At 39.4% G+C, this 27,855-nt stretch overlaps 1 protein-coding gene across 1 annotated transcript in view; it reads right to left on the bottom strand.

The window, feature by feature from the left end:
• Positions 1–27,855, bottom strand: part of ArfGAP1 (ADP-ribosylation factor GTPase-activating protein 1) — an 82,956-nt gene that overhangs the window by 16,160 nt on the left and 38,941 nt on the right. The window contains exons 7-8 of the mRNA XM_067146797.2: positions 10,119–10,178; positions 9,885–10,021 (exon numbers count right to left, since the gene is read on the bottom strand). Coding sequence (XP_067002898.2) covers positions 9,885–10,021; positions 10,119–10,178 — 197 coding nt within the window. The remainder of the gene's footprint in view (positions 1–9,884; positions 10,022–10,118; positions 10,179–27,855) is intronic.

Raw genomic sequence — 27,855 nt, 5'->3', positions numbered from 1 at the left:
TACGAGAGAAGCTGACAATACATGCCGATATTTACCACATGCAAAATTAGAAATGTTTCACAATCGACTTACCCTATGTAGACAGCTTATACAAAAAGTCCATCCTGCGCTCCTTGAGGGATGCAAATTTATCTATAACTGCTTCGTTGAAGTCCACAGAGTCTCGAACCAAGTCCTTTTCAATTGACAGCATAGCAAGAGCATTAAGTCTATCCTCGGTCATTGTGCTGCGCAAGAAAGTCTTCATTCTTTTCAGGGTTGAGAAGCACCTTTCTGCTTCAGATGTCATCATGGGAATAGTAATAACTATATTTAAAAGTTTTATGCTTTCACCAAAGACACTCTGCAACTTATTTTCTAAAAGAAACTGCAACAAAGTCGTAGCCCCAGAAACAGTTCGAAAATCATTTCTCATGTATAATATTTCAAGTTCGGTTCTCAGTTTCGGTTTGTCGAGAAATGGGTAGGCCTCACACGCTTTGTATAGAAGTGAGTGGGGAAACTGCTTCTCAAAGCTGCCGAAATTTTCAGCTTGAAACAAGTTTGCTGCAAGAAGGTGGTTTGTGAATTGAAACCGTTCCTTTGCTTGAAGAATGACTGTGTCACAAACTTCTTTTGCCGCAACTCGTTTCGAGGTACGCAGCGGCCCTCGTGATACCTTCCCTGGCGGGGGCAGTATATCATGTTTGTCAGCGATGTGGTCAATTTTATTTTCCCGAACCATTTTTATAGCAGCCTCGAAACCTGAAAGTGCGCCTTTGACTTCCAACGGATCTGAATTTCGCTTTCGTAGCTGACTGTATAAAATGTCCACATGAGGCATTATCTGATGGAAAACAGCCAACCAGAAGTGAAATAACGGGTGCTCCAATTTTAAACGCAAACCTCTTGCTTGCGATAGGTGTTAGGCTGTCGAGAGGTAGTTTCCAGTTGATCCAGGCATTCGATGAGGGCATCTCTGTTCTCGTAAACTACTTCAACGGTCCTTGATTTAAAATTCCACCTTGTGTTTGAAGCATGAGGTACTCTTCTACCAACTACTTCGGTCAATACACCTGATCGCTGCGGGGAGTTATTAAAGAAGCTGGGGATTTCACTTAAATCTGCAAAAAATATACGGACATCCGTATTCTGGCTTGTCGCTTGTGCCATGACTAAGTTCAAAGAATGGGCATAACAGTGAACATAATGTGCATGCTTAAAATCTTCCCTGATGAGAGCTTGCACTCCTGAATGGCGACCACTCATTACATTCGCCCCATCGTAACTTTGTGAAATTAACTTATCTGGGCTATCAACAACATCGCTCAAAGAAGATTTTAAACACTCTGCTATTGTCTTAGCATCATGACTAGCGGGTGAGAGGAAACCCCAAAATCTTTCAACTGGCTTACCGTTGGGAAGAACGTAGCGCAGTACAATAACTAATTGTGCTGTAGTTGATATATCGGTGGTCTCGTCTGCGATTACTGAAATGAAGGGCGCAGTTGTGATTTCTTTCTTTATTTTCTCGCGACAGATTTCAAACATGCACGAAAGCAGGTCATTCTGAATGTCTTTCGAGGTGCCTTTGAAAACAGTAGCTTTGGACAGATGGTCCTTTAATGCAACGTCAATTTCAGAACTAAAATTAACGAGGCCTCGGAATATGCCAGGATTCGACGATTCACTTGTTTCGTCATGCCCGCGCAATGCCAACTCAAACGGCGCCACAGAACTTTACACAGTCGATAATTTTTGACAGCACATAACGATTTTTCCATACTTGATCGTTGTGTCTTTCGACAGACTGCCTGTAAGCACAATCAAGTTGCTGCCGGATATCGTGTTTTCCCAGAAGATCGAATTCTAACTGGGCAAGCATATGATATTTAGAACTTTCGTGTTTCTTTATTTTTTGGGGACAAATGTCCTAAATCTACCACTCCGACTTTGGTCCAAGTCCCTTCGCTTTCATCACTCACGAAGCATAAACACGGAAAACAAAACAACCTGTTAGTAACTTCGCACCCACAGATCCACTCGGTTCTTTTGTATATATCCATTCTGAATTTACGCACGATTTCTTTACTTTTACTTTTAGTCTGCCTCGTTATAACAAGATCAGGCATTGGGCGCCCGGCATTCTTAATCTCAAGTTTTCGCTCAAGAGAGAGACAAGAAAAGTTTGTCTTCTTAAGTATCTGGACACTGTTCAAACTCATTATGTAGCTCCTTACCTTTCCGGGGCACAAAGATTGTGGACGTAACTACAACGCACAAAAACACACACACACGCACACGGACAAAAGATTGTAACTTCTTTATATCCTAAAAATTAAGTTTCAGTACAAACGTTTACAAACACTAGTTTCACACTTGAAAAACACGAGGAAACTATAGGAATGAATGTTCGCACTTTTCACAATGTTGGTAACTTAATTTTAAGAACTAGTGTGAGCTGGTCAATTAGCGTTTTCATTGGTATTACCTTCCCGCTACTCTTTGGCTCAATTATTTTTAAGCTATGTTTCTCTCCAAAAAAGTAATTATTCCAAAGAAGGCAAATGAATAGATGTTTAGTAAGTATTGATATATTTGGGACAAGGTATCAATTGGAATTTGGCAATTTAATATGACTTTTGGTAGTAATGATGCTGTTCAACACTAGCGCTAATTATGTGCAATATTCTCTGCTGCCTGGTTAAATTCCTGTAAGGGCAACAGATAGCAGGCACATACTATTACAGTTTTCTTACCCCAACAACACGACTTGCGACAGACTTGAGAGAGTGGCATACTGCGCATGCCTACACCACGGATATTCTTTTCTGCGATATCCAGGTCTTGCCTTAATGCTGACAGACTTCCCCCCGCACCTCACTGGTCCCTTCGCCTAAGTACGGACGGAGATGCCGCCTTGTATGGGGGTTCATTCCAGACGAGTCTCCAGCCACAGACTATGCGCAGCTCACATGAATTAAAAGCCAGTACGAGTATATTACGGACAGATGGGCTTAGCACGAGCTTTGAGAATGACAAGGGAATCGTGAAAATTAAGTAGCTGAGTACAATTTGATATAAACTGGAGGTGCATTGCTCCATTGCGCTATACCAGAAACCGCCACCGCTGGCTGTAATAGTATGCTTAGGCCTATCTGTGTTGGTGCGACGTAAAGCCAATTGTAAAAAAAAAATAGCATGCTTAGTATTCATAATGACTGTCAGCTGTGAGCAACATGTGGATGGTGTTGTGACCCTTGAGTCACCAATGAAATACTTTAAAGCTAATAAAAGTGGGGAGAAATTAACTAAGAAGTCTAAACAAATTGTTCTGAACGTTTATAATAGCCTACGAGATGAGAATCCGCTGTGGACTGTGGGAGAAGTGGTAAAAAAAAAACCCGCACAGCTGGCAGGCATTCCTACGTACAGTGTTTACAGTGCTTGCGTAGAATTTAAAGGAATTCATATGATTTCTTGTGGTACTATATCGTATATATTGTTCTGTGCTTGCTTATATATGCCGCGAGTGTTTTTGATGACAAGTTTCCCTAAAGTCACTGAAAATTTAGTTTTAGTTTTAAGAAAGTGTCTGAATCAAGTCGATAAGGAAAGTGAAACAAAACCTAACTCAACTAAGCTGCAAGCCAGATTTATGTGACAGAAAACGTTTGTTCGTTTGGCTGTTACCGCCCTTCTACCACCTTGAAAAAAGATAAGAAAAACAACTCCTCTCTTTCTATCTTTACCTTCAACGAACAAATCTACCAAGTCACCAACATCTTTAAAAAGCACGATGTAAAAGTAGCTTTCAAAACTAAGAATAGGAATGCACAAATCTTACATAATGCCACATCCATAAACAAGTTCAATAGTTATTCAAAATCAGGAGTATACAGGATCACTTGCAACAGTTGTAATTCTTCTTACGTTGGACAGACCGGGAGAAATTTTAATATAAGGTACTCAGAACACGTCAATGCCCTGAAATACAATAAATTTTCAGCTGGAGGACAGCATATGCATGACTATAAGCACAAATTCACAGACATAAAACAAGATATGGAAATTCTCAAAATCATCAATAAAGGACCCCTCCTTAACATTACCGAAAGCTGCTTCATACATTTAGATCAATATTTCAACCCAAATCATAATCTTAATGAAATTTCAGAAAAACCTAATATCCTTTTTGACCTTCTAATTCCCATTTTCAGCAATGTCAAACCAACAGTCATAATTCAGTTTTTCATAATATTCACAGCACATTTCCTCAACAGCCATCCTTTTTTCCACATCCTTCAGCCCCACCTTAATCTCCCCCTCCCCAACCCCCTCTCCTTCTGACCTTCCCCTCCCCTCTCCTTCCTTTTCATTTGAATCTCACAACAGTTAGTCTGAAGCACACTCAACAATAGACCACACACCTCATGAGAGGTAAGTCTCATATAACCTATGCAATCTAACTAACACATTCTCTCATTCAATTCATTAATTTAATTTTATCTAATTTATCAGGTTAACTTCATGGGCACCGCAATGAATCGCAAAAATTTTATACCAGACACAATGTATTTGTGTTAACCACATCTTCATGTGCTGTCCTGACAATGTCCAACAACATTTTCAGCAAGATTTAACAAGCACCATGAGAGCATCTCATTTATTATTTTGATTGAGGATGAAACAACATCTAACAGTTCCCCGTCAGCTAGTGGTTATTTACAACAGTGTCCAATGGATTACATATAGCTAACACCACACAAATAGATTTGATGACAAATGAAATTTTCAGATTTATTCATAATTCCATCCCAGTTTGTAATGTCACTTTGTATACATTTGTTTTCATTTGTTTTATGTCAATTGTGTGTATGTACATTTGTTTAGTTATTAGGTGTTTTACATTAAGGCTGAATGGTAATCACTTAGGCATAATGATATTTTGAGGCACATCTAAAATGTATTAATTAAATACAGTGTGGGTGACTGCGCACAATACTGGAATGACACAAGATCTTCACGAATTAATGATACTATATATTTGAGAACCATGTCACAAAATGGAATGTGTGATCTTCATTTATATATGTGAGTAGATTAATTTTTCTTGCTAGCTGAATTTCTTCTTATAAACTATTGAGTTGCCGCTTAGAACTGATGTAGTTTTTACAAGTTGATTTCATGGAGGACACCAGAGCTGCAGAGTCATCGTAGTTTTGAAACCATTGTAGTTGATGATGATCATGTTTTCAAATGTCCATTATTTAGGTGCAGATGCCGATGGAGCTCAGAAGAAATCAATTTAATTTCCTATTTGTTCCGTGTTATTATTTGAAGAATTACGATGTTGTCTTATGTTATTCGATCATTTTCTTGACCTAAGCGATAACGATGAGCAGAGGTTACCGGTGCGTTCAAGTTGTTAAATAGATTTTTGACAAAATAAGCGATGATCTAAACATAATAACGGGATATTGAGACATTTATTTGAGTCGGTGAATAAGTGTGCTAAGCCAACAAGAATCAATGATTTTAAACCATCAGTTTGAAGATGAATGTGGTGAATGATGGACTTATTTTAAATTTTAAGCCTTCAGCATTGTGATATTGACTTTACTTTGATTTTTCTGATTAACTTGAAGTTGTCATTGACGTGAATGAAATATTGACAAGAGTCAGAAGTTAAGATTGTTAACGTAATGTTCAATCATTTACAACATCCATTTGTGTTGCCTTTTATTTTCCTTAGCATTGCAGCTGATATTTTAAGCATTTTTTTTTTGTCATTAAATGGAAAATCCTTCCATGAAAAATTATATTTTCGGTGTTATTTGATAGTGTAAGGTACGTCAAGATGATAGCCTAGATTAAGATATTAATTAGCAATAGTCTTCTCACGTCAGTCAAATCAACTTAAATCCAACCATTCGATTCTGTGACCCAACTCAATGAACCTTCATGTCCCTTGAGTGGAACCTTTTGTATCTCCGCGAGACACCGGCCGAGGCGTAACTTTAACATCAAGAACCCTGAACTTAGAGATGCGTGAAAGGTCACAATACTAATGCTAGTGATAATAGTAATTGTGTGGCTTTAATTACTGGGTGAAGGCATTATGACTCGTTGCTATCAAGACTGTCTACATGTCAATTTTGACGTTCCACTTTACCAGATGGCAAATGGATTTCCGTTGTGCCATCTGTTGCCAATTTATAACCAATATTGTCTGGTTACATGCCAAAGCCTAACAACATGAAATGTCAAGACACTTTTCTGCGCTTCAAAAATCGGACTACCTCTGAAATCTTGGGATCTCTTCCACTGACCCACAAAAGGAGCTAAAAGCCACTTGAAATTATGATTGGGTTAGATGTTTCTTACAGCGGGAAAATAACTCTTACAAATGATTTCCCGTAAATCCATGTCTATACACTTGTTACTAGAATATCAGCACAGCATTCGAAGGTATATCCAATTCGTGGTAAAAATAATATACTGTATTTATGCGAATAATCCCCACATATTTTTTAAAAAATGTTGAGGCACGAAATTGGGGTGCAGGTTTTATTTGCGTCAAGGTTGCCAACATACTCCTGGCTCAGCTAGTTTTTGATGCTGAGTGCACAGTTATGCTTTGTGCAACTGTAGATGAAAGAAAACTGTCCCCGTATGTCATATTTAAACGGAAAACAATTCAGACTTTTAATTCTAAACTGACTTTACATTTAAAAAAAATAGTACCGTATTTTACAGAGTAATTTAAATTCAAAATTTCTCCACATCACGACAGAACGCATCTTCCGGAACGTGCAGGTGTAGCTTTCTGCACTTTCACTCGCTTTTGTGTGTCTATAGTGATATAGATGTTGATTCCCATAGGGAATCTGAAATATTTGTCCTGAATGAGTAAATTTATAATACCAATATAAATGGTCCGTTATTGGACATTATAAATTTTCCAGCTCACTCATTCCTGGTTGCCAGCATTTCGCCCCAACCTAGCACATGGGGACGGCACGCTGGCAACCAGGAATGAGTTAGCTGGAAAATTTATAATGTCCAATAACGGACTATTTATATTGGTGTCTATAGTGTGTTTCATAGTTGAAAATAGAGTGAAATCGCAATTCTTTTGTATTCAGCATTTTAAGGAATGCCACAATATCACATAGCAGGCAGTATGCAGAAAAGCAGAATCCGTGAAAACTGGCGAGGGTTGGCATTTCTGAATTAAAAAATGGCTGTTAATTCGAAATCACGTAATTGGAAGATCAATTTCTGTATTACAAAGACTTCGAATTAACAAGGTTTTACTGTATTGCAAAACTACCATCAGATTTTGCTGGTGTGTGTATTTCAAGTGTTTACATTGCACAAAAAGAATTATCCACCACCGGTTGTGTTACTGTCCAGTAAAAAGAGACCACGTGTGAGAAGTGTTTTAGACGTGGAGTGTGACGAATTTGTAACTAACTTAGGAGAGGATTCTAGTGATGCAAGAGACAACAAATCTTCCCATCTACAGGGAATCGAGCCTATTGCAAGTTCAGATTAATGAAATACCTGTCACGTAACTAGGCCTACTTGCTCATTTTCATGGAAAATATATTTCATAGCAGTGATAATGTATTTTTATCATCTCAGGCAAAGCAGCTATATCTGTAAATTTACATGTTCATATTTGTGTAAAGACCACGTGGACCTTGCGGAGTGATACGAAATGTTTGTTTATGCCTGTGTTACTCTTTCGATGGAAGGAATTTTAGTTCATTTAATTTTTTGACGGCAGAGATTATTCGGGTAAATACGGTACTAGAAGGCATAATACAGAGATGATATTTACAGTAGTAATTATGTTCAGTTAATTTATTGTGGTTTCAATTTTGAGGTATGCTACTTTTGAATTTTAATTTTTGTCGGGTGAAGAACAATCAATCACTACAGATCTGCATTTAGGGGAGTCGCCTAGGTGGCAGATTCCCTATCTGTTATTTTCCTAGAATTTTCTTAAATTATTGCAAAGAAATTGGAGATTTATTGAAAATCTCTCTTGGTAGTTATTCCAATCCCTAACTCCCCTTCCTATAAACAAATATCTGCCCCAATTTGTCCTCTTGTATTCTAACTTTGTGATCTTTCCTACTTTTAAAGACACCACTCAAACTTATTCGTCTACTAATGTCATTCCACGCCCTCTCTCCACCGACAGCTTGGAACATAGGCCTACCACTTAGTCGAGCAGCTAGTCTCTTTTCTCCCTAAACTCCCCAGCCCAAACTTCGCAACATTTTTGTAACACTACTCTTTTGTTGGAAATCACACAGAACAAATTGAGCTATTTTTCTTTGGAATTTTTCCAGTTCTTGAATCTAGTAATCCTGATGAGGGTCCCATACACTGGAACCATACTCTAGTTGGGGTCTTACCAGAGACATATATGCCCTCTCCTTTACATCCTTACTACAACCCCTAAATACCCTCATAACCATGAGCAGAGCTCTGTATCCTTTATTTACAATCCCATTTATGTGATTACTCCAATGAAGATCTTTCCTTATATTAATACCTAGGAACTTACAATGATCCCCAAAAGGAAGTTTCACCCCATCAATGCAGTACTTAAAACTGAGAGAACTTTTCCTATTTGTGAAACTCACAACCTGACTTTTAATCCCATTTATCATCATACCACTGCCTACTGTCCATCTCACAACATTTTGCAGTTGCTCACAATCTTGTAACTTATTTATTACTCTATATAGAATTACATCATCCACAAAAAGCTTTATCTCTGATTTCACTTCTTTACTCATATCATTTATATATATAAGAAAACAAAGGTCCAATAATACTGCCTTGAGGAATTCCCCTCTTAATTATTACAGGGTCAGATAAAGCTTCACCTAATCTAATTTTCTGAGTTCTATTTTCTAGAAATATAGCCACCCATTCAGTCACTCTATTGTCTAGTCCAATAGCCTTCATTTTTGCCAGTAGTCTCCCACGATTTACCCTATCAAATACCTTAGGTAGGTCAATTGCTATAGAGTCCATTTGAACTCCTGAATCCAAGATATCTGCTATATCTTGTGACCGATGACCTTAGATGTTAGGCTCCTTCAAACAACAAACAAGCATGCCATATCTTGCTGGAATCCTAAAAGTTGAGCTTCAGTGGAATAACCTTTTCTAAACCCGAACTGCCTTCTATCAAACCAGTTATTAATTTTGCAAACTTGTATAATATAAACAGAGAGAATGCTTTCTTAAAGCTTACATGCAATGCATGTCATTAACTGACTGGCCTCTAATTTTCAGCTTTATGTCTATCATCCTTTCCTTTATACACAGGGGCTTCTTTATTCATTAGTCCTATGTACTTGTGACTGTATGAACTGTCTGATAAGAAGTCTGACATGGGAACTATGGGCTACAATTGAGGAGGTTGCCTTAGAGCTTAAAATGAGGTACTATCCAAATTGCTAAAGAACATGTGAAATGAAGTTTTGCATATAAATTAGTTTCAAAAAGTGTAATATGGATGGACATAGGTAGGTTATCCAAGAAACTAAGTGATTCTGCTGAAAACAATAAGAGACTGAGTTAGACCCAGGAGTTAATTAAGCTATACATTTCAGGATCTAAGTACGGAAGCATAAGAAGTTACACTGCCATTCGTGAATAAAGGTTCATGGAGCTGCTTAGTAAATATGTTTTAAATTTACAAAGTACTATATTTAACCTTCCTGTGTTTGCTCTTTTCCAAGGGAGCATAATATCTCGCATCTCACATTATTCGAGATTTCAAACACAATCTGCTTCACCAAAAACCGTATACTATTTAATCTGGGGTTTTATGAGCCAACAAGTTACAATACCTAACCAGTAAGATCATGTACCTTTGTGCATTATTTCCTTCAAGAAGTAACGATGACTTCTCATTAGAGGGTCCCTCAGTTCCTTCACTTCTTTCTTCCTTGTTGGGTACTGTTGATCCAGATATATCTCGCCACCCTCTCCTTCCCAGATCACCAACCTGCGAAAGGCTAATATTAATAACAGATATGATGTAATTAAACAGTATTAATACATTTTCCATTTACCACTTTTCTCTTAAATATTCTATCACATACCTTCGTAGTGATGTTGGACACCTGTGAGCTCAAATCTTCTAACAGCTTGCCATCTTTAACCTAACAAAACAAGGCCAAATAATGAAACATGCAAGGGAAAATGCAGGAATATATAAAGCATTCTAACTGAAGCTTACAAACTATCACAACTAAACCATGCAGCCAGAGACTAAGGTTGAAGTGAATTCTCATAACTCTGCATGTGTAAACAAGAAACTGACATAAGAAATTAACTTTTCTACAAATTCATAATACTTGAAGGTAAGAGCAGTTCTGGAATAAACCATTAACTTGCAAATTTTGAATTCCTTCACAAGTCAGTCAAAACATTCAGTAGGGCCAAGGCCTTGACAGTTGTCAGCTGTCGAGTTAGGGTCCGTCTGCAGTCACATGTTACTCTCATCTTCAGCGAAATTTGCGTAGACTCAGCAGCCTGGCTTTTCTAATTCTTCATATTTCTGCTCTGATATTTTCTCTACAGTTTCCTTGAGAGATATCCCTGCAGATTTAAATTTTTTACAAGTTCCCTAGTGGTAATACTCTGGCGGAAAAAAAGTATCCAAACACCAGGAAATAGAGAATTAAGACTAGGGAAATTTTGGTAATATATTTGTCAAAGTATTTTATTTAATTGATTAAAGGTAAAAAACTACACGAGGAAAGTCATCACAAATATGCCATGCTGGTCCATTAATAACCGGTGTAATTGCCTGACTGTTGAATGCAGGCCCGCAAACTTGCATGCATTGTGTCATACAAGTGCCAGATATCAGCTTGCGGGATGAAGTTCCGTGGCTGTTGCACCTGGTCGGTCAATAAAGGGATGGTTAATGCCGGTTGTGGGATGACGCTGGAGTTGCCATCCAATGTCTGATACGTGCTCGATTGGGGATAGATCGGGGGATCGAGCAGGCGAAGGTAACATGTTGACACTCTGTAGGGCACTTTGGGTTACAACAGTGGCATGGGGGCATGCATTATCCTGTTGGGAAACACCCCCGGGAATGCTGTTAAATGGCAGCACTACAGGTCGAGTCACCAGACGGACGGTCACATCTGCAGTCAGGGTGCGTGGGATAACCACGAAAGTGCTCCTACTGTCATAAGAAATTGCTCCCCAGACCAGAACTCCCGGTGTAAGTCCAGTGTGCCGACGCTGCAGACAGGTGAAATGCAAGCAGGATTAAACTAGCGGGCTGAAATATCTTCTGGGAGTTATTCTTGTTCGCCAAATGATCTTGCAAACAGATAGATTGAATAACCTAGATTTCATTATGGAGTTTTTTTTAGGAACTCTGACAAATGGAAGGAACCTAGCCATCCTAGATTCTGACAAAGGATTAGTGCTGTTGTTGTATGCAGCTGAGGCACTTGGACCTACTGTACTTCACAGGCAAAGGGTTATAAATCCCAATTTTAAATAAATTTTAAAGGCAACTTTAGCAATTGAAATATATATTTCATACAAAATGAAATTCGCCAATTATTTTACTATAGTCTGAAAATTAAACGAACTGACAATTTTAATTTTTTTAAAAATAATTACCTAGATATGTACAAAAATATTAACATTCTTTGCATAATATGTAATATTACAAATAACTTGTAAAAACATAAAATGAAACAAGTATAACCATATCAGAGCCACAACTTGCCAACATTTTTCACTTTCAGTTGTCTACAAGAAAAGGAATGGAATATGTAATTACATAAGAATCTGGGCCCTAGTAATTATATTTCTTCACAAAAATGTCCTCATTATTTCTTAACATCTCTAAGTTCCAGAATGATACTTATTTGGAGGGAAAAAAAAAGATTTCAGGAGAAAGTGTAAAGTAGAAAGTTGAATAGACACTAAATAAACGGTAAACAACATGACAAGGAACATGCATATTTATGCACTACAGTTGAGATGGTTTATACGTAACTCAGTTCTGTGTAATTCTGCTTTATGAGTAAATTCCCTGTTGAAAGAGGTGTTGAACAAGGTGATCCAATCCCTCCAACGCTGTTCTCAGCTATTTTGGAGATGGCAATGTCGAAGTTAAATTGGGAAGGAAAGGGTATACGGATCTGTTGTATGTCCGGCGCTCCCTTCTCGCTCCGCCAGCCAGCTGCACGCGCGCCTGTGTATTATTCTGCTAGCTTCGACGCGCAGCCCTCAGTGCGCGTGCCTGACCATCGAGTGTACTATAAATAGGAGCTCCCGGCCTGCTCACTTGCCCCGGTGTCCAGCTCCAGAATACACCCTACGTCGAGCACGGAGGCTACTCCTCTTGAAAATGTGCTTCGACCAGGTGGACTGAATTTCTGGCAGTACGAGGTTTCACCTCTGGTCACCGCTCCCTTACCTGTTTCCGCTGCCTATGTTCCGTAATTCTCTTACAAGCCATTTTCATTCCCTAATTTATGCAAGCTCCCTTAGTTTCGCTAGGTGGAATTTCTTCAATCAATTGAACTTGCTTTTTAGGAATTCAGGCACTTCGACAAACAAGGACTCTCATGAACATTTATGTTAGTGTGCCAGATAGTTCTCGACTATCAACGTGTCAATTCACAAAGACTATCTTTTCAAGATAGAAGTGTACATAAAGACTGCAAACCTGTACATATTGTATAAAGACAGACTTTTCTCAAGATTCAATATTCCTTTTTGCTTCAAAATAAATTTCAGTTATTTGTGTAAATATTATAAAGTGAAGCAAATAAAGTTGTGTTCTGTAAACTTCCACCTTGGTTACAACACAACTCTATGGCGACGAGGTAAAAAAGCGACCCTACAATTCATCGGCCCCAGTCGCCAACTCTATGGCGACGAGGTAAAACAGCGACCCTACACTTCATCGGCCCCAGTCGCCAACTCTATGGCGACGAGGTAAACAAGCAACAAACTACAATTCTTCGGTCCCAGTTGCCAACTCTATAGCGACGAGGTACACACGAAACCAACACTACAATTCAACGGGCCCAGTTGTCAACTCTACGGCGACGTGCTAAACAACAACGACACTCCAACCAGTTCTGACACACAGCTTACCTTACTCTTTCTTGCACGCATCTCGCAATGGCTACTGCGGAACAACTAGCTACGGTCTTCCAAGCCTTACAGCAGCAACAACAACAGTTTATGCAACAACAACAGGCAGCATTAATTCAGGCTATTCAAGCTATTTCTGTCTCTACACAGCCATCAGCTATTCCTCCGTTCTCTGCTTTTGATCCAGCTAAGGAAGAATGGTCAGTTTATTTAGCCCGCTTGCAACAGCATTTCATCTGCCATTCTGTCACAGATGATCAACGCCGCCGCGCACTATTTCTTAGTTCGGTTGGCAATGCTACGTGTGAATTACTACGTAAATTAAGTCCAGAAGAACACTTATCTGAGATACCCTTCACGCAGCTCTTAGCCCGTCTCACGGAACACTATGCCAAAGCTCCTCACATAGTGGCTGCTCGCTATAAATTTTTTCAGAGCAGAAAGCAACCCCATCAGACACATACTGAATGGATAACTGAATTGCGTGGTCTAGCTAAACCCTGCCAGTTCATCTGCTCCAAGGACGGTTGTGGTTCATCCTACACTGATTCTCTCATTCGGGACATGATAATTTTACATACTCCTGAAGACAAAATACGTTTTGACGCTGTCAAGCAGAGTAACCCTTCTTTAGAAGACGTCCAGCGTATTGCTACAGTTTATGAGCTTACTACCAAGACTGCCGCAGCCATAGCTTCTCCACACGAAGTTGCACAAGTCTCGCCTCAGGCCCGCAAGTCCTCTGCTACAGTGAACCGTACGGATAAGGCGCTCTCCACCAAGCATTCTCGCCAGGTTCCCTCTCGTCATGCTACACGGAAGCCCAATTCTAAAAACACCTCGAAACTCCTGCCTTCCTGCCGAGGTTGTTTCAAGCATCATGAACGTCGTGACTGTCGTTTTTTCAAAGCTACTTGTGAACGATGTAATAAACTTGGACACATTCAGACTGTCTGTCAAAGTTCGCTCCGCCCTGCTAAGACTACTGCAGCGCGCCGGAAGCATATACAGCCCCGCCAAGACATGGAAGTTGATCAGATCAACCTTATTCTTCCCACAAAGGATTCTCACAAAATCATCATTCCTCTCTCATTCTCTGATCGATCTGTCGATTTTCAATTAGACACTGGATCACCTGTCTCTATTATTAACCTGACTACCTACCACGACTTAGGTTCACCTTCATGCTCTCCAGCTGACATCCAGCTCGTGACATTTAACAAGAAGAAAATTGACATCAAAGGTCAAATTAAGCTTCAGGCTAGTTATAAAGGAATTCAGAAGGCCATTCCTCTTCTCGTAGTTAACAACTACACTGCATCAAACATTATGGGCATGGATCTATTTAACTTATTTGGTTTCCAGATACATGACAACATTAACGTCGTATCTACATTGCATCCTACTTCTGACGTTACCGCTCTCCTAGCGCAGTTTCCTGAAGTCTTCGACTCTCAGCTCGGAACAGCAAAAGACTATACAGCTCACATACAGCTGAAATCCGGAGCTAAGCCTCGCTTCCTCAAAGCACGTCCAGTACCCCTAGCACTTCAAGACCAGGTCACGAAAGAATTAGAAAGATGGATACAAACTGGAATTGTCGTCCCAGTTACTTCTAGTCAATGGGCTACTCCACTCGTGATAATCAAGAAACCTGATGGTAATGTTCGACTTTGTGGCGATTTTCGGTCTACAGTCAACGCACAACTCGAAACCGATATCTTTCCTATTCCACGTCCAGAAGACTTATTCCGTCGTCTCTCTGGTGGACAATTCTTCTCTCGAGTTGATCTTAAAGAAGCATATCTCCAGCTACTTTTAGACGAAGAATCTAAGAAATTTCTCACACTCAACACTCCTCTCGGACTGCTCCAGCTCCAGCGGCTCCCATTCGGTGTTTCATCCTCAGCGGCTATTTTTCAGCGCTATTTGGCTCAACTCACCGCCTCAATTCCCGGTTGTGCTAACTACCTGGATGATATTATTGTTACTGGAAAAGATCATCAGGAACATCTAACCAATCTCCGCCTTCTTCTCCAGAAATTGAAAGACAATGGCCTACGAGCGAATCTCGCTAAATGTACCTTCTTTCAGCCTCAAGTTCACTACCTCGGACATATACTTGATAAGAATGGAATTCGTCCTAGTATGCAGAATGTCTCCGCGATAGTAAACATGCCAGCACCTCAGAACCTCAAGCAGCTTCAGTCCTTCATAGGCAAAGCGAACTATTATAATAAGTTCATTCCACGCTTCGCTACAGTAGCAGCTCCATTAAACGCTCTACGTAAAAAAGGTGTTAAGTTTCAGTGGACTCCGCAATGCCAACAGGCATGGAAAACAATCACCAACGCCTTAATTCAAGCTATACAACTCACTCATTTTCAGCCCGACAAGATCATCACGCTAGCTACTGACGCTTCAGACTACGGTGTCGGTGCCGTTCTCTCCCAGAAGGATCGTCATGGACAAGAACGCCCCATCGCCTTCGCTTCGAAAACACTTAATGACCATCAACGTCGATACTCCCAGATAGAGAAAGAAGCTTTAGCCATCATCTTTGGTATTCGCCGTTTCAATGCATATCTCTATGGCAACCATTTCCTGATCATTACCGATCATAAGCCTCTCGTACACTTATTCCATCCTGGTAATAAGATCCCAGAGAATTCCCTCAGAAAGCTTCAAAGATGGTCCATGTTCCTTTCTGATTATTCCTATCAGATTGTATATCGAGCCACATCCCAGCATTGTAATGCTGATGCCCTCTCCCGCTTACCCGTTGGTCCTGATACTGCCTTCGATTCTCAAGAATCTGAATGTCTTCAGTTGGACATAGAACTTGAAGATACTGTATCCAGTTTTCCTATTGATGCTACCTGCATAGCTAAAGCTACGGATAAGGACAGTACACTTGCTACTGTACGTACTTACATCCGCAACGGTTGGCCTCTTCAGAGCACACTTCCTGCCCACCTGGCACCTTATCATCGTATGCAGCATCGTCTCACGACTCGTGCCGGAGTTGTACTACTAGAAGCAGGCACCATCTTCCGAGTGGTTATCCCACTTAGCCTACGGAAACAAGTTCTCGAATTCTTACACCAAAGCCATTGGGGTATCTCCAGAACAAAGCAACTCGCTCGTCAACACTGCTACTGGCCCGGTATTGATGCCGCCATCGAAAAGCTAATACGTCATTGTGAGCAATGTCAAACGAATCAGAACGCCCCGTCTTCTGATCTTGCTTCATGGCCTCCTGCTACTACTCCATGGGAACGAGTTCACATCGATTTCGCAGGTCCTTTCCTCAATTCCATGTGGTTAATCGTCATCGATTCACTGTCAAACTTTCCATATGTAGTGGATATGCATTCGACTACTACAACCGCAGCTACCATTCGTGCTCTCCAGAAAATCTTTACTACAGAAGGTTTACCGCAAGTACTCATTTCAGACAACGGACCTCAGTTTACAGCTACTGCTTTTCAGAACTTTTGTACACATAATGGCATTCGTCATATCCTAGCACCACCTTTTCACCCTCAATCTAATGGTGAAGCTGAACGCTTCGTACAAACATTTAAAAGAAGTATGAAGAAAGCTGTCTCTTCAGGCTTAACTAAAGACCAAGCCTTGCTCCAACTCTTAAACACCTACAGAACTCTACCCGGAGCTGATAATATCACTCCTGCACAGAAGCTCCATGGACGACCTCACAGAACTTTACTTTCTCTGTTACAGCCTCTTCCGGCCCAGCATAAGACCTCACCAACGAAGTTCTCCCTCAACGACAAGGTCTACACCAGGACATTCAAATCCAACCCACTCTGGATACCTGGAGTCATCTGCAGATCTTTGGGTCATCGTCTCTACGAGATACAGACTACGGAGAAACGTATCTGCCGCCATCAAGATCAGATACGTCTGCGTTACCGCCCCTGTCCAGCTATTGATGCTATTGCTAAACCTGATAAATCTATTGCTGAACGCGCTTTAGATCATTTAATAACAATGGGTTCCTTTCAGGACGAGACAGCGCCACTCTGCCCAGTTCCAGCTCCGGACAATACAACAGAGATATCAGCAGCTCCGCCCCAGCATCGCAGTCGCCGCCAGCGCCACCGCCGTTTCACGCCGTACCGGCGCATTTAGGAGGGGAGGGTGTTGTATGTCCGGCGCTCCCTTCTCGCTCCGCCAGCCAGCTGCACGCGCGCCTGTGTATTATTCTGCTAGCTTCGACGCGCAGCCCTCAGTGCGCGTGCCTGACCATCGAGTGTACTATAAATAGGAGCTCCCGGCCTGCTCACTTGCCCACTTGCCCCGGTGTCCAGCTCCAGAATACACCCTACGTCGAGCACGGAGGCTACTCCTCTTGAAAATGTGCTTCGACCAGGTGGACTGAATTTCTGGCAGTACGAGGTTTCACCTCTGGTCACCGCTCCCTTACCTGTTTCCGCTGCCTATGTTCCGTAATTCTCTTACAAGCCATTTTCATTCCCTAATTTATGCAAGCTCCCTTAGTTTCGCTAGGTGGAATTTCTTCAATCAATTGAACTTGCTTTTTAGGAATTCAGGCACTTCGACAAACAAGGACTCTCATGAACATTTATGTTAGTGTGCCAGATAGTTCTCGACTATCAACGTGTCAATTCACAAAGACTATCTTTTCAAGATAGAAGTGTACATAAAGACTGCAAACCTGTACATATTGTATAAAGACAGACTTTTCTCAAGATTCAATATTCCTTTTTGCTTCAAAATAAATTTCAGTTATTTGTGTAAATATTATAAAGTGAAGCAAATAAAGTTGTGTTCTGTAAACTTCCACCTTGGTTACAACAGGATCAATGGCAGAAGGCTCAACAGCTTGAGATTTGCTGATGACATTGCATTACTGGCAAACGACAATGACAAACTCCAGACATTAGTTGCTGATCTTGCCATGGAATGCGAGTCAGTTGGCTTGAAGATGAACCTTTCCAAAACAGACGTCATGTCTAACAAGTGGGTCACAGCAGGAAATGTGAACATCATCAATGAATATATCTACCTGAGCCAGGTGATGAATATGAAAGGTGATATAAGACTAGAAATTTTTCGATGCATTAAGCTAGGATGGCAGGCGTATGGAAGAAACTGTCTTCAGATCAAATAAGCCAGTAAATCTGAAGAAAATAGTTTATGATCAGTGTATTCTAACTGTGCTGACTTATGGCTGAGACCTGGATACTGAACAAATTTACAAAAGGGAAACTTAGGACAGAGCAGAGAGGCATGGAGAGGTCAATGCTGGGTTTTACAAGGAAAGATAAGAAGAGAGCAGATGACATCAGATAAGTCATTAAAGTTAATAATATTCTTGAGAGAAAAGCCACCTTAAAATAGCCATGGGCTGGACATATTGCTCAAATGGAAGATGACAGATGGACGAAGCTACTGTTAGAATGGACTCCAAGAGATCATCAGAGGCCTAGAGGAAGACTGCTGGACAGATGGGACAAAAACATCAAGATAGCAGAGAACTGCTCAAGAACGTTCCAATTGGAGAATTCTGCTAAAGACTTACTTGAGTTCACGACTTAAAGAGGCCACATCATGCAATGATAGAATTTGCTGATGACGAGCAAATTTCTGTAGTTACTGGCAAAATATAAATTAAAAACATGTACTGAACCTCATTTGTATGTAACCTATGTAACCCATGTACATGTAATTCGGTGTTATATTAATTTTCATTAAAATGAATTTCATTTGTATGTAACAAATTAAAACTACAGTACATCACTTACGTATGAATTTTCTCTGATCAAAACACAGGTGAGGTAGAAATGTAATACATTAAGAGTCGACACTGTTGGCAGCAGAACTTTATATCTGAGGGGTGCAATACAGCAGTGTAACAAAGGTCATTGTAAGTGACTGCAAGTCATTTAACCAAAAGAGGGATTATGGGACAGCTGATTTGCATGCAACAGAGTTAAGGTAATGTAAAATTCCGTTGTTACCGAAATACAGGTGAATTAGAAATGTGATGCATTAGAGTCGGCACTGTTGGCAGCAAGACTGCAGCTGCAGATGTTGGAGGGGTGCAGGTGCCTAAAGCTAAAGTAGATAGTTAACAAGTGTTCAGAACATAGGACACGATCTTGTTTTAATTGTAAGCAGGATATAAAAACGAGACGCAATAAAATGATGCCGAGAGCTGACATATGCCGTATTAACCCATAAAAACTATGGTTCTATCAGCAGTAATTTATTGTATGTTGCTGTTAGTCAGTCACTGAGAATGGAAAGAGAAAAGTTACATACTGGACGAGAGAGTAAAATTTATGAGAAATGGACAATAATCTTTATAAAACTAAAATTGAAATAGCTGGAGATTTAGAAATTGCTTATACCTCACTTCGCACAGTCGTTGGTAAAAGAAACTCTATTTTAAACAAATTTTTAAAAATAGAGTGGAAATTCAACAATGTTGACTAATAATGTTGCAAACGTGATATATTAAAAGAATCGTAAGTACAAATTATATTGTTAATTTATATCTCTGAAGTAACCTGTCTCTAAACTTATTCCTGAAAACAGAGAAAATTGTTTTAATAATTATGACAATATTTAAACCTGATTTGTAAGCAATTCTTAGTTATAAGTAAAATCTACTGTTACAACTTTATATAGGTATAACTCAACTAGATATCAATACATGACATTTAATGAACAGATGGTTATTACTGAAAGAAAGAACAAAGAAAACAAACAGCTAATTATTTAATGAATATGTCAGGCTCTTGCTGGCATAATTTCCAGAAAATTAAGCCATTTCTTGACAGAGAGAAATACCACATAGCAATGCAATGAAATAATTTTCAGATATACATAAATGTACAACAGTACCAAAATGTTTATTTCGGTTAGGATATTCTTTTTCCTCTTCTATAACACATTAGTTCCAGAACATAATGAATTTCCAGGAAAATAAATACAATAGTTACAATTTTAGTATATACTGTACGCACACAGGGAAAGCAGAATCTGGTATTTGATGCTGTGATACCTAGCCAACCTCCACATTATTCATACATTTCGTGGAGTTTTGAAATTTCAAAATATGTGCTGGGGAACAAGGAAAATTTCCACAATTATCCAAATACAAGAGCCTTATCCAAACCAGGATGTTTGTGACCTAGTCAATACCCCCAGTCCGGCTCCATGGCTAAATGGTTAGTGTGCTGGCCTTTGGTCACAGGGGTCTCGGGTTTGATTCCCGGCAGGGTCGGGAATTTTAACCTTAATTGGTTAATTTCGCTGGCACGGGGGCTGGGTGTATGTGTCGCCTTCATCATCATTTCATCCTCATCATGACGCGCAGGTCGCCTACGGGAGTCAAATCAAAAGACCTGCATCTGGCGAGCCGAACTTGTCCTCGGACACTCCCGACACTAAAAGCCATACGCCATTTCATTTTTTTTAAAACCCTCACCTAGGCCAATTTGTAAGTGAAGTGGAGTTTATTTGCAGTACGGGGGCTCCTCCTATAGCCAACAACACGTGGGTTACCTATCCAAGTGGTGACAACACCCAATGTTGCTTACCTCAAGGGATCCGGTGTTTTAACATAGCTACACCACTGGCCCATAATATCAGGCTTCCTCAAAATGGTCCTGAAAGTACTGCAATTGTATGATGCACAGTTAACATAACTGATTATTATTTACTTATCACATGGCTTTTAGTGTCGGGTATTTCTGAGGACATGTTCAGCTCTTCTGGTGCAGATATTTCTATTGACTCCCATGGGTGTCGTGCATCTGGATATGAGATTATGATAATGAGGTAAGGAGAGGGTGAAACCTGTGTCGGCACACAATTTACTCCTGCCTGAATAACACCAAGGGGTCTGCTCAAGATTTAACGTCCCCATCTGAAGGGCGAATCACCATCAACAGTGTTAAATGCCTGCACACCGTATGTACACTGTGGAGAGGTTTGGAACTGAATCCAGGCTTTTGGCATGCTACCTAGCAATTAGAAATTGTATGCCATCACCTCTCCTACTCTGGCAGCCAACATTCTGATTGTTAATTTTTTTTCCAACCAAAGCGACTTGAACTGGTTAGCCACGGTTTCAAACCATAAGTACTTTATAAACATGGCCACCAGGCAGGCAACATAACTGATGTATGGAATATATGAAACAAAGTAAAATACAACTGTGAGAACTACTACTGTATATTACCAACTGATTAATTCAGATAAAAGTGTAAATTCTTCGAATTCGGCAAAATACCTAATGAAAATAGGTGAAAGTTTTTAAATGCTGCAGAGAAATTTACCCCTTATTTCTATGTTAACCTCCCTATTCCTCTGAGTGGCAACATCATATTTCCCATTCGTTACATTAAAAACTATGAAGGCTATTAAAACAAGACAGTACATTGTTGGATGTGCTTGTGAACGGTTGGCTGTTGAGAGAGCTCTTGCATTATTGTAGTGAAAAAGTAGTTAAAACCTATTGAAATTATTTAAATTTTGTGTGTGCACGTTCCATTTAGTGCTATTTGTATATTGGTGTTTAGTGCTTGTTGGTAGAAATTGGGAGTAGTGTTATTTATTTGAATTTTATAACAAGTAATTCATTTGGTGTTCAGTAGATTACGTTTTCAAGGTTAAGTAGGCTAGCTAGGTGTACTTTGTTTCGAATTTAAGTTTAGGAAATACTTTAGGTAATAATATTAACTTTTAAAACAATATTTTTAAATATCTGTAGGTTCGTTGGTTACAAAGGCAGATTATCATAAGGAGTTGTAACTCATTGTAATATCCGCTGCTACTTTTCCGATATTTCGTACAGATATCCATTCAAACTATCAAGAAGGTAATAATTTATTACATTAAATAACACAATAAGCCTGTAAATATCGATTTAAAGAGAAGTTAAAGAGAATTCACGGTAATTTCACTGGATAATTACGGTACTTAACAGTATTTTGGATTGTTGACGATTGTTGCTACATGCACATGATAATAGTGTAAATAAATACAAAGTCAGCGGATTCATTATTCCGATAATTTGTAGTCTTAGTTCCCTGCATACTTTGTACTTTCCACCTTCGTTTATTCATCGAGTAAAAGTTAATAATCAAATTCCTATATCCCAATAATATTGCACTTCAAGCCCCCGGCGTGGTTTTGACAGAAATTATAGTAGACAACCCCTTATTCTCAGCATTTAAGGACACTTTTATTCTCCGTTCCACGTAGTAGGGAAAATAATACTAATCCACCAGCGGTAAAAGTTCATATAACCACACTTCAGCTGAAAATTGTAGTGCAGATACATTGTGGTGTAGATACAGTATATTTAGATAGTGCCATATCTTGCCTGCTATATTCGTGTGTTATCTTACATGTGTATCTATTAGAGCGTAGTACTAATAATTTGTCTAAGCATTTAGCTTTGTTGGTAATCTTTGAGTACAGTAGTTCTTGCAAATTTCATTTCTGTTTGTGCTTAGTAGTGACATACGGTACCGGTATCGTAATTAGGATACGTCTGAAAGTAGTTTAAAAATTACTGTAGTGTACTGTACAGTAGTATAAGAGTAATATCCTGTTAGAATTTAGTGTGCTTATTTTATTATTGTAAAATATTTGTGTAGTATTGGTGTAGCAGAGGTATCCGTAGAAACTCTTACTAAAATTCTGTTGTTGTAATTAGGATAGGCTTAATTGCAGTTTGGAATTGTGTAGTTCTTGTGTATTACTTTCGATATTCAGTAATTAACAGCAGTTTTTATCCTGTTAGCGGTTGTAGGATAAAAAATAGAGTACGACTAAGTAATATTGTAGTGTAGTCGTATATTAATTACCTTATTGTTGTGTGATCTTTGAGTATTATCCCAGTCAATATATCCCTCCATTTATTTTTTGCAAATAAGTTATTTTATTTTTATTTTCATTTTTTCCCTAAAGAATGGCTAAGGAACGCGAGTGTACGAACTGTAGGTGTGGCGAGGCATTGAGGGGTATGAGGGAGGAGTTGGAGAGTTTGAGGGAGATAATTAGGATTCTCACAGAAGATAGGAAGGAAGATAGGACTCCTTCAAACAATGTACAGGTTATAGCAGGTGTACAAGAGGGAGGGGAAGGAAAGGGGGAGCTGTAGAAGACAGGTGGTCTAATGTTCTAAGGGGAAGAAGATTGCAGGCTAAGGGCTCTATTCAGGATCAGAATTCAGGACAGGTGTCTGTGTGAAATCGGTACGAATCACTCCAGGTAGAACAACCGAGGGAAGATGAGAGACAGGGAACTGTTGCTGAGATGTGTGGAAGTAGGAGGAAGGGAAAAGGTAGGAACGGGAAATGTAGAGTAGAGGATACGAAAATACAGGTGGAACAGGGTCATGGGAAGGAGAAAAGGGAGGAGGAAGTAGCTTCTGCAGCTATCAGGAAAGATAGGGCTGACCAGGAGGGGAGGGGATCAAATGAGGTGGGTAGGGTTGAGGCTCTGGTCATGGGGGATTCCATCGTTAGACACGTGGGGAAAGTGTGTGGAGGAAAGGGAACCAGGGTAGAATGTTATCCAGGAATTAGGTAGAGGCAGATGTTGAGGAAAGTAGAAGAGAGGGAGGAAGGGAAGGAGAAGGTGGTAGTGTTTCACGTTGGTACCAACAACGTAAGGCAAGCTGATATAAGTACCAACATAGTTGGAGATGTGTGGGATCTGGTAAATGCAGCACGGGTGAAGTTTAAGAAAGCGGAGATTGTTATTAGTGGAATACTGTGTAGGAGGGATACTGACTGGAGGGTGATTGGGGATTTAAATGAGACTATGGAGTTGGTATGTGGGAAACTGGGAGTGAAATTTCTAGATCCTAATGGGTGGGTAGGAGATAGGGATCTGCGATCAGATGGCCTTCACTTAAACCGCAGTGGTACGTGTAAGTTAGGAAATTTGTTTGGAAGGGTAATAGGGAGGTACGTTCAGGGAAACGGGGTGGCCTAGGGAGCGGTGATAAGGGAACAGAGAACTGGAAATCAAGTAGGGATGACAAAATTGTTAGTGTTGAACTGTAGTAGTATTGTAAAGAAAGGAATAGAATTAAGTAATTTAATAGATATATATTTACCAGATATTGTAATAGGAGTTGAATTATGGCTGAGAAATGATATAATGGATGCAGAAATTTTCTCACGGCACTGGAGTGTGTGTCTCAAGTATTATTACAATATTATAAGTCCACCTGTTCAATACAATACAATATGATCCACTATTTCATATGGTCAAATATTTTTTTATACATAATACATAAAAGTCAAAGGAACATGTTTCACCCTCCTTACGGGCACCATCAGCCTATATCAATCTTAAAAATAATACATATACTTATAAATTATAGGTTAAATGTTGAAAAATGATTTTGTAAAACATTATACAATAACTAAAACAACGATAATGCACCAAAGTATGTTAAAAGAGAGTGAATTAACAGTTTTGAAGATTAAAACGTGATTAAACATGAAATTTTGAGAGTTTAAAACTAAAATGGATCCATATTTTTATAATATCATTAAGGCTGTGATGGCCTTGAGTGTAAACACAATCATCAAAGGGGGATGTTTCTTCAATTCTCAAGTTGAATCCAAGGTGGTAAAATCACTGTCTCCTTATTATAATAGAGAAATAAAGAGACTAAGAAGGAGGTGCAGACTGGAAAGAAATAGAGTTAGAAATGGCTGTGGAAGTAAGGAGAAATTGAAGGAACTTACTACAAAATTGAATCTAGCAAAGAAGGCAGCTAAGGATAACAATGATGGCAAGCATAATTGGCAGTCATACAAATTTTAGTGAAAAATGGAAGGGTATGTATAGGTATTTTAAAGCAGAAACAGGTTCCAAGAAGGACATTCCAGGAATAATTAATGAACAAGGGGAGTGTGTATGTGAGGATCTTCAAAAGGCAGAAGTATTCAGTCAGCAGTATGTAAAGATTGTTTGTTACAAGGATAATGTTGTGATAGAGGAGGAGACTAAGGCTAAAGAAGTATTAAAATTTACATATGATAACAATGAAATTTACAATAAGATACAAAAGTTGAAAACTAGAAAAGCAGCTGGAATTGATCAGATTTCTGGGGATATACTAAAGACAATGGGTTGCGCTATAGTACCATATCGGAAGTACTTATTTGATTATTGTTTGGTCGGAGGAGCTATACCAGATGAATGGAGAGTTGCCATAGTAAGCCCTGTGTATAAAGGAAAGGGTGATAGACAAAGCTGAAAATTACAGGCCAGTAAGTTTGATGTGCATTGTATGTAAGCTTTGGGAAGGCATTCTTTCTGATTATATTAGACATGTTTGTGAAATTAATAACTGGTTCGACAGAAGGCATTTCAGTTTTAGGAAAGGTTATTCCACTGAAGCTCAACTTGTAGGATTCCAGCAAGATATAGCAGATATCTTGGATTCTGGAGGTCAAATGGACTGTATTGCGATTGACCTGTCTAAAGCATTTGATAGGGTGGATCATGGGAGACTACTGGCAAAAATGAGTGCAATTGGACTAGACAAAAGAGTGACAGAATGGGTTGCTATATTTCTAGAAAATAGATCTCAGAGAATTAGAGTAGGTAAAGTTTTATCTGAGGGGTGCCTGGCCGAGGCGGTAAAGGCGTGCTCGGTTTGCCCAGAAGGACGTGGGTTCGAATCCCCGTCAGGAAGTCGTAAAATTTAAGAAACGAGATTTCCACTTCCGGAGGTGCATATGGCCCTGAGGTTCACTCAGCCTACACCAAAAATGAGTACCAGGTTAATTCCTGGGGGCAAAGGCGGCCGGGTGTAGAGCTAACCACTCTACCCCATCATGTGCCGCGGTTAACAATGGTGGAAGCCTTTACCTTCCACTCCTCCAAGAGCCTCCATGGCCTGTACGGAAGTGTCTTTGTCTTTGAAGCTTTAACTGACCCTGTAATAATTAAGAGGAGAATTCCTCAAGGCAGTATTATCGGACCTTTATGTTTTCGCTACAGTGAACAAATTCATTAATGAAAGTGGGCAAATTAAAACATCTCACAGACGTCTTAGATCAACATAAGATACTGATAACTGCTCTTCAAGAATTGCGTAATACGGATCAAGACCCCCTCGAGTCAGGGGGATATCGCCTATACAAGGGTCCCCCAGGTGAAAGAGTACTAAAGAGTGTTCCTCAGTTTGGAGTCGGCTTTTTGGTTCATACTAGTATCTTAGATTCAATTGAAGATTTTTCTTCCACCTCCCCCTGAACGGCATTGATGACAATCAAAGTAGAGAATAAAACATGCACATTGATAAACATCCATGCTCCAACGAATGAAAAAAACAGGACCAACAGGGAAGGCACAGACAAATTTTGGGAAGAACTAGACCAACTATTATCATCCATTTCCAATAACCATATTAAAATCATGCTTGGCGATTTCAATGCTAAAATAGGCCGTGAGAAAAAGTTTCATAATGTTGTAGGTAAGTGGCCAGCTCATCATCTAACTAACAGGAATGGTCAGAGATTGATCGATCTTTGTATTGATCATGGGCTACTTTTGGAAACCACAGGATTCAAACGATGACCACATAAACTGATGACTTGGAAGTGCCCTAATGTTAAATTAGGGGAGTTCCAAATTGATCATGTAGCTATGGATAAGAACTATCATAAGGAAATTTACAATGTGAGGGTCCTCCGTGGAGTGGACATAGATTCAGATCATTATTTGTCCAAAATTAAAATAAAATTAACTCCAAAAAAGAAACGCATTCTCTCCAAATGTAATAGGAAGAAAACATATGACCCTAGCTATCTCATTAATAATAAATTATATTATGAACAATCTAAAACCTATCTAAGTGATGATTTGGGAACGGTAATTAACAAGCTAAAAACCATTGCTGAGGAAAACGCTCCCATTAAAAAGAGGAAAAAACATGCTGGTGGAATGAGGAGTGCGATGCAGCGATTCAACACCGACACAAGGTATGGTTGATTGATCAACAATGGAAAACAGAACAGTCACGCAAAGAACTTGTTACTGCTAGATGACATACGGCTAAAATCATCCGAAGGGTTAAGAGAAATTATCACACGGAGATGTTACACTCTATTGACGAAGCATTTACTCAACATAAGACAAGAGATTACTATAAAACATTTCGGCAATACCAAACAAATTATACTCCCCCAACACTCCTAATGAGAGATACTAATGGAAAACAGGCACATACTAATCAAGATAATGCAAAAATTTTAGCTAGATACTTTGAGAACTTACTTAACAGTGAGGAACCTTCAGAATATCTGCAATATGACACACATCCAAAAAATGGGATACCTTTAGAAAAGGTTACACCGCCCGTTTATAATGAAGTACGAGCAGCAATTGATTCCCTTAAAAATTATAAAGCACCGGGAGAGAACCAAATCGTCGCAGAGGTATGGAAGAATGCTAATGACCAAACCGTTCAGAATCTACATAAACATCTTATAGATATTTGGAATACTGCTACAATGCCTGAAGAGTGGAATATGGCAATAATTCAACCATTGCATAAAAAGGGCGATAGATCTGATCCAAATAATTATCGGTGAGTATCATTATTGGATATTACATGTAAGATTTTATCTAAGATTATCTATAACAGAATACAGGGTCATCTTG

Source organism: Anabrus simplex, chromosome 5 (assembly GCF_040414725.1).
Source record: "Anabrus simplex isolate iqAnaSimp1 chromosome 5, ASM4041472v1, whole genome shotgun sequence".
Lineage (NCBI taxonomy): Eukaryota > Metazoa > Arthropoda > Insecta > Orthoptera > Tettigoniidae > Anabrus > Anabrus simplex.
The sequence above is the reverse complement of the archived record's forward strand: the minus strand, read 5'-3'. Positions and strand labels throughout refer to the sequence as shown.